The sequence below is a fragment of the Ruditapes philippinarum genome, unplaced genomic scaffold (assembly GCF_026571515.1).
Source record: "Ruditapes philippinarum isolate M1 unplaced genomic scaffold, ASM2657151v2 ctg2483_1_1_1_1, whole genome shotgun sequence".
NCBI lineage: Eukaryota > Metazoa > Mollusca > Bivalvia > Venerida > Veneridae > Ruditapes > Ruditapes philippinarum.
This window is the reverse complement of record NW_026865080.1, coordinates 33888-49194: the sequence shown is the minus strand read 5'-3', so window position 1 is coordinate 49194 and position 15307 is coordinate 33888. Positions and strand designations below refer to the sequence as shown.

The window sequence follows — 15307 nt, the reverse complement described above, 5'->3', positions numbered from 1 at the left end:
TCGAAAAGGTCAATTAACCAATCATGTACGGTTTACAGATCACGTGCTCCTCCATGTACCAAAAACAGGTCACGTGCTCCTCCATGCCTCAAAAGTTAAACGCGAACCAATACCCTGCGGTCTCCAGACCGCAGGGAATAACTAACTACATGGGTGGCGGGGGTTGGGGAGACAGAAACATCGTATATTTCGTTAAATGTCACAAATTAAGAATTACCCTTTTCAATTTAAATTTAAAACGCAAGGGTTTTGTTTAATTTGTCATATGAAATAGACCTTTAATTATATTATCTGAATGAATATTTAAAGTAAAATACATGTATTGTGAAGAGAAGTACAGAAGTAATTTATATACAATCGGAACATCTCGGCTTTTATCAATAATAAACCCGAACATAATACGGATTGAAAGTTGTTCTACCACCTACAAGCGTTTTACCGGTAGTTCAGGTATTTAACCACAGATACTATTTTGCCACAGTCAGATTTCAAAAAATTAATTCTTGCAATCATCACTATAGATGCAAATTTTCAACTCAGTGTGTCTTTTCTTTAAAATGTTAGGCTTTCAAACTAGCTCGGTCGAAGTTAAAATGTTGTTGTCGTAGGCAGAATTGTATTTTCGAGGTTGTCGACATTGACGGAAAATGCTCTGACAGAAAATCAAGTTTAGTCTTTTCACATGCTTTTATTATCTTTTAATATTTATTCGTATCGTATTTTTATTCACATTTGAAGCAACTTTCATTTGTATTACTTTTATGATGTTAATGCGAAAGGTGCTTCGAAAAGCATATTTATCTCGCTTCGAGACATAAAGAGAATATCTAAAAAATCCTATTCTTATATATTGTTATATCACTCACTGTTGAGTTTATAGACATAGGGTTATTATTTTTATTTCCATGTAGATCTAATGTGAAAAAAGTGTAATGTGGCATTAATTTGATGGACTTATTTTTATTTAATATTACGTATACTGAGTGTCATTAAAGTATTTCTTCGTTGCACCTATCGAACTGACAACTTTTCCATCTCGAGAAAATATAACTTAAATGCAGATTGAAAAACTGTAAGATAAAATTTGTTTAAACTTTGAATCACCTTAATCTAAAGCAATAATGTAAATATGACAACTGTTAACAACACTTTACCTCTATATTGCTGGAACCGAAATGAATTTTTCCGTATGGAGACAAACGAAGGCGAGACTGCGCATCCTTGCAGACAGAATCGACTTTGTACCAATTGCTGTATAACTTTAGAAATTTTTATCTTCCTTGATTTATAGAGTCCTAATAAAAGGGGAGTTTGAAACGCGCATTTTGTGAATTTAGCAGATTCAGATTAGACTCGCAAATAATCATATATTCACTCTTTCCAGTGTTAGAATTGTCGGCTGCAAAAAGTCTAGTTTGTTTTCTTGCAGGCCATTTTATTACCTTTCCTATTATTACAGGTACGATAGATAGGTCGAATATAGAAATTAAATACGTATTTTGCTTTGAATGCCCTCAGGTAAATATTTGTAAAAAGGTGGTGCAGAATTATCTCCCATTTTAAATGCATATAAAACGTTTTTGAAACCGTTCGCGTTTTACAAAAATGGACTAATTCAATTACATACATTGAATAAATGAAGTTAAAACTGCAAACTCAAAATTTTCAAAGAAATTAGGTATGCTCTTTAAAAATTTCCATAGCCAACTTAAAAGGTCGAACATTGATATCCCGCTTGGTTTGCATAAAAAGTGCTGTGTATAAATCAAACGAAAACATAATTGTGAAGATTAGCCTTATCGATAGCAATATAAGGGAATGGCATATTTTAGTCTGCCCTATATAAGGGCGGACAACTCTTTGTCCCTTTCTTGAATGAAAGGGGGAAAAAAGGAATTCTGTGATGCGTGTATGTGGTCGCACGGTACGGTCACTTCCTTACATTATGTCCTCGATGCATGTATGTGGTCGCATGGTCGAAATTCTCTTAACAAATGTTATCTTTTTTTCATTAAGATTTGGGTTGGGACTGCTCATGTAAAAAAATTAACTTGTAGTACGGAGTTGAAAAGCTCACTGTTACTTACTCCCAGTTAAAACTAAAATTGAGTTTCTCATATTTAGGAAAATAAACCATTCTATAACTTACTCACTCTTAAAAGGGAGTTATAAAAGCATAATTAGGAGGAAAAATAGTACTTAGAAAGCCTAAATGTAAAATGAAAACCCAATTTTCACTTTCTAGCTTCTAATATAATTTTTATGCGAACAACAAATAAGAATAGTAATAGTACGATATTCAATCATAAAGAACTATATAGATAAGCATTTTTTTTGTTCAAAAATGTTTTTGGAAGAATATCCAAATGATACAGTAGTATTTTTTGCAATATTTGAAATAATGCTTGAAATGTGCCCATTGTAAACCAATCCACTAAAACTCGAGTCGGCAGATGGATCGGGCATTCTGTGGTGACATAATAATGGTGTCAACTCGGTCTGGAAAAAAATTCTTATCGATTTTGAAGTGGCCAATTTCAAGCCATTCCCATTGTGACTGTTTATATGTTAACTGTATCTTTTGCAAGTTTGTACATGAAGTGTTATTTCTGAGTGCTTTAAAAACTGTTTTTGTATATCTTTGCAGGATTTAATTTCTTGTTAGAAGTTTAGAGAAAAAAACAATGCACAAAAATACAAACCAGATTTTATTTGGAATATTTTATAGTGATAACACAAATAAAAAGCTGCAGAAAAAATCCCAGGGTTATTGTATTATATATTGTTCTAAATGTATTGTTGTTTTAAAATTATGGCCATCAGTCATATACCGGATATGCTGTGATAGAAATAAGCCTTCAATGTGATGGATTTGCTGTAGGATAGATTGGGGGACTCTATAATGATCTTTAGACGACCGTCAGACAATTTTGGTCATCTTCGTACCATGACCGCATAGTGGCTAGCAAGTATTAAAGCTGCATGTTATCAATATATTGTTCACAAAATAGTTATCATCTAAATTTGTATGAAAACATCCGTTATATAATGCAGAAATATACCGTTAGACTCTGAATGCTACTTAAAGCCATGTTTATTGATTTTGTCGAAGTTTCTCAGGCAAACATACATTATTTACATTGTACATTCGACTTTGCCGCAATGAAACAGAAGACATTTACGGTTATCAATCTCATTTTTGTTGTCTTGACACAAAAGTAAAAACATGACTTGATATGAAACCCATTTTATTATCCATATGTAGCTATTTCTATTTTTACGAATGATATAAAATGCAGCTTTAATCTCTAAATATAAAGTACTTTCATAATAATAGTACGAGAATAAGAATGTGCGCATAAAATATAACAGATATTGCAAATGATCTAGAGTACAAGTCAAAGTATAAAAAATAATTACACAATATAAAACAAGAATGTACATAATATCAAAAAGTGTATATGATATGATAATGATGGCACGTAACATAAAGAAAATAAACATAATGCATGTATAATTTAGACTGAAGATGATATTATAAAGAATATACATAACATAATAATAAATGCACATAACATTATAAAGTAGGCACACATCACCATAACAGACATTTAATATGCATGTATACTAATGTGTGCACATACTACATTAAAGAATGCACCATATATAATAAAAACATGCAAATTATATTTATAATACAGGTGACAATAACATAATACATGCGCATAATATACGAAAACGAGGTATAATAAGGCAGAAAAGGCGTTCCATACAACTATGATAACTTTTCGTTCGCGCTCGGTACTATGATAACTTTTCGTTCGCGCTCGGTATGGTCTCAACGTTTTGTCAAGATCAAACATAATTGGAATATTAGTTTATCACTGCCCTATTAATTCCTGAATAATTATTAGATTATGTAAAATCTTTTAACTACATTTATTCGTATTATTGTGTTGTTTCAGGAAGTTACAATCGACAACAACACGGTTGCAATAATGATTGCCATTAATAATCGTATGAGACTCCCACTTTCTCTGTTACTTCTTGAAACTTTGTCCTTGTCATCATCAATATCGTCGTCGTCGTCTGAAATTAAAACAAAGTATACTTAAATGACGTCATATATCAAATTGTCCAATTATTTTCCTTCAATAAGACTGTTAACAATTTATTTATGTCATACATTTTATTTACTTTGAGCTTTGTTTGGAACAAAGTGGCGTCACTCACTTATGCTTATATTAGTTCTTATCTATTCAAATATGAATGAATTTGGGCGCCCATTGTCAAATGGTAAACGTCAATGACTTCAAACTACTTGGCCTCTACCGCTGTGAGTTTGAATTCCACCAGCGACTTTAGATTGTTTTCATTTGAAGGCTGGTTTTCTACTTAGGTGTCCTTCTGGGCCCGTAATCTCATCTCAGGCCTTCTCCCTAGTTTAAATGTGAAAAAATGTAACGTGTTATGTTTGATAGTATACAGAACGGCAAAGCTGACAAATAAATCTACCTACCTTCACTGCAAGTCGGTACGCTTGCGGACCAATTTCCGGTTGACATACATTTAATCATATCCGAACCATTTATTTTAAAGCCTTCCTCACATTGGAATGTTACGTTATTTCCAAATGTAAGACCACTTACATTCATTGTACCATTTGTTGGTGCTTCAACCTCCCCACATTCTGTTAATTTAAAACAATAATGAACACTACAACATAATACAAAATTGTGTCAAAATAATACAAGATGTGGCATAAAGTAGAAAAGTATTTAATGTAGGCCAATTGTAATTTAAATCTGGAAAAAAATGGTAGCCTTCGGACGCTATGAAAATAGTTTTCAAAAAAAAAAAGTCTCATGTCGATACACCACATCAAAACTATTTTTACATCATATATTGTTACGAAAATACTCAGCTGCTTTTACACGTGAAGTAAAGCGGTGTTATGTATAAAGTAAAGACGAAGTTAAGCTATGTAACGTATAAGTGACGCAAAGAAAGCGGTATAATGTATAAAATTAAAGACAAAGAGGTGTAATGTATAAGTGACGCGAAAAAAACAGTTTTATGTATACAATTAAAGACAAAGTAAAGAGGTGCAATGTATTAGTGACGCGAAGTAAATAGAGGATATTTGTTTGTTTCAGTGTAAGATCGAAAAATATTTCACTGAGTGAACACCAGATGCAATATTTTCCACGAGTGGCGTAGCCACGAGTGAAAATATAATAGCTGGGGTTCACGAGTGAAATATTATTTGATCTTACATGTAAAACAAACAAATTTTCTGTTTATTTCATGATTTTTTAACGGTTTTTACACCAATTTACTGATTTTTGCCGCGTAACGCCATGCTCTTATCTTCATGACGTCATCAAATAATGACGTCACAATGTTGAAGTAAAATATAATTCCATGATTATTTTTAGATTTTAGATGTTTTTCAGCACAACGTTCGTAAATATTACGAACAACAGTTATCACGTACATTTTTTATTATGATTGACTACATTTCCGCTGAAAAAAACATTCATTAATGATAAATAATTTATTTTTACGCCAAATATAGTTCGGCTACTGTGAAATTATATTTGGTAATCATTACTGTGAAATTATCAGAATATAATTAACTGTTATAATTCAGTAATCTACTGCAAAACATGTAATAAAGCGGTGTAATTTGTTAGTGACGCGAAGTAAAGCAGTGTAATGTATTTAAGTAAAACGGTGAAATGTATTTAATTAACGCCAAAGTAAAGCGGTGTAATGTATTAGTGACGGGAAGTAAATCGGTATAATGTAAAAAATCAAAGACAAAGTAAAGCGTATAATGATTTTAAATGAAGACAAAGTAAAGCGGTGAAATGTAAAATGTGAAGAAGAACTTAACACACCAATTGGCTTGCACTGGCCATAGGCTCGCCATTTCCCATCCTCATTACAAAATGATTGACTGTACTTGTAATTGGAAGCCCAGTACCCGTCATAACACTCCAATGTGGCAAAGGCGCCAAATTCTGTACCATTTACTGTAGTATTCAAATATCCATTTGAATATTCCGGAGGGTCACCACAGTCTTAAAAAGAAACAAAAAAGAAATTAATTACCAAAGAAGAGCTAATACATGCTGTAATTACTTAACTTTTGAATATGCCGAAAATTGATATTGTTAGGGCTTATGCACTAAATACCATATAGTACCATTATATGTACAGCAGATCGAAATTTACGGCTGAAATAAATAAACAAATAAATAAATAAATAATTAAATAAATAAATAAACAAATAAATAAATTAATTAATTAATTAATTAATTAATTAATTAATAGTAGAAGAAGGAAAAATATCAAAGAAAGAACGCTTGAAATAACATCTATATATTAAATGCATAGCCATTTAAGCTTGGCAATTTAAAGGGGAATTAACATTAATTGATACGCGAAATTGTGGGGAAAATCTGATTCATTTTGTGATGCAACAGAGGTAAAATCCAATTCATTTTGTAATGCAAAAGCGGTGAAATCCGATTCATTTTGTAATACAACAGCGGGAAAATCCTATTCATTTTGTAATCCAACAGCGGTAAAATCCTATTTATTTTGTAATGCAACAGCGGGAAAATCCGATTCATTTTGCAATGCAACAGCGGGAAAATCCGATTTATTTCGTAATGCAACAGCGGTAAAATCCTATTCTTTTGTGATGCAACAGAGGTAAAATCAGATTCATTTTGTAATGCAACAGCGGGTAAATCTGATTCATTTTGTGATGCAAAAGCGGTAAAATCCGATTCATTTTGTGATGCAACAGAGGTAAAATCCGATTCATTTTGTGATGCATCAGCGGAAAAATCCGATTCATTTTGTGATGCAACAGCAGAAAAAATCCGATTCATTTTGTAATGCAAAAGCGGGAAAATCCGATTTATTTTGTAATTGCAAACAGTGGGAAAATTCAATTCATTTGTAATGCAACAGCGGGAAAATCCTATTCATTATGTATTGCAACAGCGGGAAAATCCGATACATTTTGTATTGCAACAGCCAGCAGGGGGGATTTTCAGGGTAGTCGATTACTGACCTCCATTTATCCAGCTGTGAAGGATTCCAATGCCATTATGGGCTGCATCGGTAAAAGTTCCTCCCCCATATGTGTCAGGTATACATAACAAAGCCCCTAAATATAAAACAATTAATTTTGAAAAAAAAACCAAATACTATCAACATAATTGTTTATGATATTACATTTTTTTTATTGTTGACTAATTCCTTTTAAAGCAATAGCAATAACAATCTCACTTAAGTTCATCGATACTTTTTTCATACACGTACATTTTAGCAATTAAAGGGCTGGTTTTAATCAATTTGAAGCACAAAAGAATGTATATACAAGAAACATATTACTGATGTGTAAAATATGGAAAATCTAACAACTCTGTTTCACACCGATAATCAATCGCAAATTTACCAAAATCTTCATTTGGCATTTTGTAGTCTATGGGTTTATACAGGTACAGTTTTAATATCCCTCATCACAAAAAACCCCCCTTTCTCTAAGGGGGCCGGGGAAAAAACCCCCGAAACCCCTTTTGGGGCCCCAAGTTTTTTTGGGAAAAGGGTCTTAAACCATATTTTCCCCGAAAGGAAACGCTGACAAAATGGGAAAGGGAAGTTAATTTTTTTGGATTTGATGTGCCCCTAATCGTGCCTTTAAATTTTAAAGAAAAAGATATCTTTTAAACCCCGTAATTATGAAATTGGGAAAGGGAATTTATTAAGAATTTTGGGAATTAAAGATAAAACTATTATTTTAATTGGTAATGGAAAAATTTTAAAAATTTTTTAAAATTATGAAAGGGAAAATAAAATTTTTTAAAAGGACTTTGATTACAAAAGCAATTTATTATTTTTGGATAATTGAAAAATAAAAGGATTTTTGATTACAGACCCCAAATTTTAAATGTTTTGGTTTTAAGGGAAACTTATTAAAATTTTTCTTTTTAATGTTTTAGTAATAAATTATTGAAAAATTTTGGGTTTAAACGACCCAACTTTAGGGAAATTGGGTAAGGGCTTTTATCACTTTAGAACGGGTTTTAAAAGCAGCCTCTCTTTTTTCTTTTAAAATCAAAAAAAACCTTTCAAGAAAAAACAAAAAAAAAAAACCCCAAAACAAAAAAAACAAAACGCAAAAAATTTTGTGTTGTTTTAAAAACAAGTACGGAAAAATTTTGGGTTCTAAAAAAAGTGCATCATTCTTTGTGAAGCAGCGCTAGCGCTTCTAAAAAGTTTGTTTTCAAAAAATTAGATCAAAAAAAGGGGTTTCCTTCCCTTAAATTAATTCAAAAATGGAGCCGGCCCGGTAAATTTAAAGACACAGGGGGTTTTACTTTTTTACTTTTTTTAATCTTTGAAAAAATTTCAATTTCAAACCCTTTATATAACTTTCATAGTGATAAGTAGGTTATTGTTTCCTCAACTCTAAATAGTGGTCCTTTGTATAAAATAAGAAATATGCACTTATTATTTATCCAACTTGTCTATGTAAAAATCATTTTTTCTCACCGTAGCCAAGGTAAGTCCGTCACCAAGTTGAAAGTTCATTAAAAACTCGGTAGCATACGGTATTCTGTCTTCATCCAGTGGAAACATAAACGTGAAGAAAGGAGTGATTGTTGATATTTTCCATGCATAAATTTCAAGTATAGCTTCTGACACGATCATGTCGAAATATGTGTCTTTTCTGCCATCAAATATTGCTAAAATAAACATAACCAATCAAATATTGCTAAAATAAACATAGCCAATCAAATATTGCTAAAATAAACATAACCGTTCAAATATTGCTGAAATAAACATAACCATTCAAATATCGCTGAAATAAACATAAACATTCAAATATTACTAAACTAAGCATACCCATTAAAATATTGCTAAAATAAATATAACCATTCAAATGTTGCTGAAATAAACATAACCATTCAAATGTTGCTGAAATAACCATAATCATTCAAATATTGCTGAAATAACCATAATCATTCAAATGTTGCTGAAATAAACATAAACATTCAAATATTGCTGAAATAAACATAACCAATCAAATATTGCTGAAATAAACATAACCATTCAAATGTTGCTGAAATAACCATAATCATTCAAATATTGCTGAAATAACCATAATCATTCAAATGTTGCTTAAATAAACATAAACATTCAAATATTGCTGAAATAAACATAACCAATCAAATATTGCTGAAATAAACATAACCAATCAAATATTGCTGAAATAAACATAACCAATCAAATATTGCTAAAATAAACATAACCAATCAAATATTGCTGAAATAAAGATAACCAATCAAATATTGCTAAAATAAACATAACCAATCAAATATTGCTGAAATAAACATAACCAATCAAATATTGCTGAAATAAACATAACCAATAAACTATTGCTAAAATAAACATAACCAATAAAATATTACTAAAATAAACATAACCAATTAAATATTGCTGAAATAAACATAACCATTCAAATATTGCTGAAATAAACAAAACAAAAAAAAATTGCTAAAATAAACATAAACAATAAAATATTGCTGAAATAAACATAACCATTCAAATATTGCTAAAATAAACATAACCATTCAAATGTTGCTGAAATAAACATAACCATTCAAATATTGCTAAACTAAGCATACCCATTAAAATATTGCTAAAATAAATATAACCATTCAAATGTTGCTGAAATAAACATAACCATTCAAATGTTGCTGAAATAAACATAACCATTCAAATATTGCTACAGTAAAATAAACATACCCATTCAAATATTGCTAAACTAAGCATACCCATTCAAATATTGCTAAAATAAATATAACCAATAAAATATTGCTAAAAACTTAACTGGTCAAATATAATTGCTAAAATGACCACAATTTTATCATGCTGAAATAGCAAAAAACAATCAACTATTGCTGACCATAGCCGATCAATATCGTTGAAATGACCATAACAGATCAAATATTGCTGAATTAACTATAACCGATCAAGAAATTATGTTTATAAATTAAGTTCCTTATTCCTTATTCCTTTTTCGAATAAGGAATAGGAAACTAGTTTCTGATTCCTTATTCAAATCTTAATAAAGAAAAGCAGAACATTTATATAATAATATTTATGGATGATCAGCTAACTAGAACCACAGTGTAACACTGAAAAAGGAACAGAAGATACAGTAAGTGCACTATTGTTTTTTTCTTCATCAATCTATAATAGAACTGCAAAATTCAATCCAAATCATTGCATACAGAACCCGTATCTAGATACATTGAATTTTGAAGAAAAGAATATTCAAGTCGAACAAGGAATAAGGATCCAGTTCCTTATTAGTTATTCAATTTCGAATAAGGAACAGAAAACGATACGCAAAGAAAGACAGCAGTTGCAATTATTTCTGACGTATTTGCATAATATACACTGCAAGGATCAATCATTAAAACCATTGCATAACGCATCTGCATAAAATAATTATTTGAAAAAACATTCAAGTCGAATAAGGAATATGGAACCAGTTTTTTATTCCTTATTCTGCTCCAAATAAGGAATTTCCGGAAAGTAATTTTTCACAATTTAAAGTATTCAATAATCTTTAATTGTTTAAAACCGAAATTTTGTGCATAGCGATAAAGGATGCGTGATTGTAAATAATCTAATGCCTAAGATTTTGAGAAAAAAACAATTTGGAACAATATTAGCCAATGTTAGAATTGTTTTGGCGGGCTGAGCATTGCAGTAAGAATACCATAAATCATTTCACACTGCTTAGAAAACATTTAATCATAAGAAAACAAACATAATCATTATATAAATATAAACATGAATATATCTTTTTACCTCCCTTCGTCGATGCGTCAACCCATGCGCGAATCTTTGAGTCACTGTAACCGTAAACCAGGCCGGTATTTGTCTCATTTTCATTCAGTTTATAAAATACATTAAGTGCTGATCCTTTAAATTAATAAAAGAAAGTAATTCAAAATACATTTATAATCATAAAAAAAAGATTTCACTTAATATATAGCAATATCTGTGGGTAATACAATCTTTTGTGAACTGTTTCTGGATTTACCTTTAAGTGAAGAACTATTTTATTAATTCGTTTTGAAATATTACATGCACCTATAAATCACTTGTAGCGATAAAGACTATTGGTTAGATAAAATCACTTTGATGTTGTGCTTTTTAATTTTTTTTTTTAATTTTAAAACAACATATTATACTTTTCTGTTTTTTTTATTTAAAACAACATATTGTGCTTTCTTATTTTTATCTAAAACAACATGTTGTTTTCTCTTTATTTTTTATTCAAAACAACATACCTATTCCATCTGCGTAGAAAGTTGTACCATTATACTCCATTTTAGCTCGAACAACAACAATACCGGGATATTCTCCTAGACCATGCTCTAGTTCATAAAATGAGTCGCTGGCTGAAATAAAACAAAAGGAGTCTTTATACAGATCTTCCAGATCTATAAAGTCGTGTTCAAGTTGCAAGGTAACCAGAATTCGTGACATACCAACATATTGTATATCACAAAGATATGTTATGATGTGATATAAGCATGATATTTTGTTAAAAAATAAAGATTTTTCTAATTTGGACGAGGTGTATAATGAATACTTATAAACAAACTGTTTAATTTAATTCATCAATGCCAGAAGATTCCACCCGTTTACAAATATGATATTAAATCTAACACGCTTTTAAACTTTTCCTTATCAAACAGATAGGACGATCAAGTATGTTATTGTTAGATGCACATCATAAAACGACAATATGACGTCAAATATGTCGTCAATAAACACATTGATGTCATAAAAATACTTAAACGTTTGATATATAGTTCAACATAATTTCATCAATTCTTTTTTTATAGCATTTAAGAATATAGATATAATGTTTCGTGCACTATTGTATAAAAATGCACGGTTTGTAATTCAGATGATTCGTAACTATTCTATCAGGCCTATTGGCCCTCGTGATTATCATCCCGAACCCTTATTCTACATAAATGCACTCAAATTTGATATCACTCATTGATACGTATTTGCCAACACGACATACTCCATGTACTGTAATATAAAAATATGACTGAATGGAAATCACCTTTAGAAGTGTTAGCCCTTAGTGTTTTCGTGTTGTCCAATATATCTGGTTCCGGAAGTGATTCCGCCTTCCATGCCAGAACTCGGACATATCCAAAGCTTCCCCAGTTATTGGCATAGCCATACCACTTGTAATTACCTTGTTAAATAAAGTGAATTAGTTCAATATTTACGCCTTTCTTCATAACAAAAAAAGATCAATAAAACTATGAAATTTGTATTTAAAAATGCTTCCGTAACAATGACATGATACTTTCTTGTGGTTTCACTTATTTTGAGGGGGCGTCTTTGGCCAAGTGGTTAAGGTCGTTGACTTCAAACCACTTGTCCCTCGCTGCTGTAGGTTCGAATCCCGACAGGTACTTTGGATTCTTTCATGTGAGTAAGCTATCCAGCTAGCTGGTGGTTCTACTCGGGTGCCCGTTCGTGCATGAAATAATGCACAGAAGGGCACCTGAAGTTTTCATCCACCTGTAAAGCTGGAACGCCGCTAAATGACCTATACTGTGTCGTTGTGACTTACACCCCAATCAATCAAACAAACAAACAACAAATACTTATCTTGAACAAGAGCGATCACATGTGTCGCCTGATGATAGCAAAATGCATGTTGCAGCTACTGTTTAACATCATTTACAGGACAAAATGCTTTTTATTCAAGGGCCATAACTCAGCATTAATGGTATAAGAGGAGAAGACAAAACAAATCTTAGAAATAAAAATGTACTTTTTATATAAGAACAATCCTTTACGTTCTATTTTATAATGACGGGAACTATGCTTTACATTTTACTTTTAAATTAAACTACCCTTAAAACTTTTTAGAATAGCCAATGAGATTACCAGATAGCAGTTTGCAATTTGAAAATAACTAATAAAAGCTCCTTTATATTCATTCTTTTATGTTAATTTTACAGGAAGTCAAACTGTTTTAAGACGACTTCCGTCGAAAAATAACAAAACACAAATAAGGAAAGAGGACAAAATGGTTATGATGGAACAATAGCGACTAAAAATTGGATTGAACAGGCCAAGTATAGGAGAGTATTTTCAATCTAACCTCTTGAGAAAAGGCCGTCCCCACTCCAATCTCCAGTAGGTCTGAAGGCGGATACATTGACAAAATTTTCATCATAGATATATACAACTGTACTCTCATCGTCATAACCTCGTTGATTTCTTGCAGGCGACTGACCTTGATAAAAAAATTAAGTCTAAAATTTTCAATAAAAGCACATATTGTTAAAACCATATTAAGGGCATTGCTTTGCAATTTGGTTTATAAAAAAATGTGTCAATTAACAAATGATATATGGCCTTGAGAGCAATAGGTAATAGTTACCGTACGAGGAATAGGTCTGCATAGTATTTACAGACCCGGGTGGCGATTTGAAGACCGAGAGAGCGTAGCGATCGAGGTTTTTAAAAGGCCACCGGGTCTGTAAATACTATGCAGACCTATTCCGAGTGCGGTAACTATCTTACCTACATGCTCTTTTGTTTTTCTATCCATACATCAGTATTTATTAATATTACTCACAAGAAACATATTACTTATGTACTTTATCATGTTTAAGAAAGCATTCCAAAGCAAAGCAAAGATACCATCCGCTACGCTCTTGTAATTCATTCGTTCACAAATCAGGTGCTATTTGAATATTCTCGTGATTTTCGTGGGGTTTCATTATGTAATAAGGTCAGGTGATGTACTTGTTGAGTTGAGTTACAGAAAATGAGTCGAGTAGGGAATGGTAAGATCATTATTTTGATATTGTCAATATATGAATACATAACATATTAATAATATAAACAAACACTGAGGAAGATAAAAATGTTTTCTAAACACTTTATCTTTATATATAATAAATTTAATGGTAAATAGATGATCAGGCTATTTCTTATATAATTAAAATATACGATTTTTTCAAAGGAAAGTAAAAGACAGGGTTCTATGAATAAATATTAGTAATACATGTAGTTACACCGCCATGTAAGTTGGGTTTTGTTGTTGTTGTTTTTTATGATGGCTGATTTTAAATGTTCTTAGAATTTCATCCATGTTTTGATGAATTTTCTTTCCGTGTATTCTTAATTAGCATCATCCGTTATAAGACCGCATGTAAGCACGCGGTCTAGAATGGAAGCGCAAAAATGAGAAAAACGGTCTTATACTTAAGATGAACTAATTTTTCCCTACGAAAGTATTTTTTTAGGAAAAAAAGATGAAAATTTGACTTTGTTTCGATTGCACCAAAAATAAAATCGTTATATTTCTTAACAAAATTTAAAAATAATCGGGGATTGTGCTTAAAAAGTTGTAAAAATCCCAAAATAGTATTTAAAAGTATAAGTTCGGAAAATGTTTAGGAAATAGAAAAGAAAAAAAAAGGGATTAACGTGCTTTTGATCTCTTTAAATATAGGCGAAACACAAAACTTAACGCCAAAACAGACCCCAGTTGTTTTTTCAAAAAAATCGAAATAAGTTATGGGGTCCTTACAGCTTTTTTAGCTAATTTTTTTTCGATTAATCTTTAAAATATAGTGCCCCTTTTTTCCTATTCAAAGGGGTTTTACCCCCCCCCTCCCCCCCCCAAATTCAGCGTTCTTTTACGGTAAAATTTGGACTGTAATCACGATTTTTCCGACTTTACATATTTTCTATTTTTAGGAAAAATAGAAACAATAAAGGTCGGTATCTATTTGCAGACCTGTTAACCGGTCGGTAAGTGATTTACTAGACCGCTTTTAACAAAGGAGCCGGTAGGTAGCAAGTTTACGGACTGATTGGTCAGACTGAGGAAGGTATATGGCCCGAAGCGCAAATAATTTATTTGTTCAGATTGTGAAATATCTCAAACCCTAGTCGAAATTATTATTATTATTATTTTCAAGCGATACAGCAAAAAAATTATGCTCTTCTTTTGTTATTCATTTTTGTTAATCAGATAAAACAGGCAAAAAAAAAAAAACGAACTTTAATATTTTGAATGACGTCATCCAGTCCATATAAGAATTATGGACCGCCCCCGGTCTGCATGCGGTTTATGGACCTGATGACGTCCTATTAATTATAGAAGGACGTATGCAAATGAGGTATAATATTAAAGTATATGTAAACTGTTTTT

The 15307-nt window shown here is 31.2% G+C and overlaps 1 protein-coding gene across 4 annotated transcripts in view; it reads right to left on the bottom strand.

The window, feature by feature from the left end:
* Positions 1 to 15307, bottom strand: part of LOC132727745 (uncharacterized) — an 86844-nt gene that overhangs the window by 59445 nt on the left and 12092 nt on the right. For 3 of the 4 annotated variants that reach the window (XM_060713319.1, XM_060713322.1, XM_060713321.1), the window contains exons 11-12: positions 13241 to 13375; positions 12182 to 12319 (exon numbers count right to left, since the gene is read on the bottom strand). In XM_060713319.1, coding sequence (XP_060569302.1) covers positions 12182 to 12319; positions 13241 to 13375 — 273 coding nt within the window. Of the gene's footprint in view, positions 1 to 11390; positions 11502 to 12181; positions 12320 to 13240; positions 13376 to 15307 lie in introns of all 4 variants that reach the window. The other variant, XM_060713320.1, reaches the window with a different exon arrangement.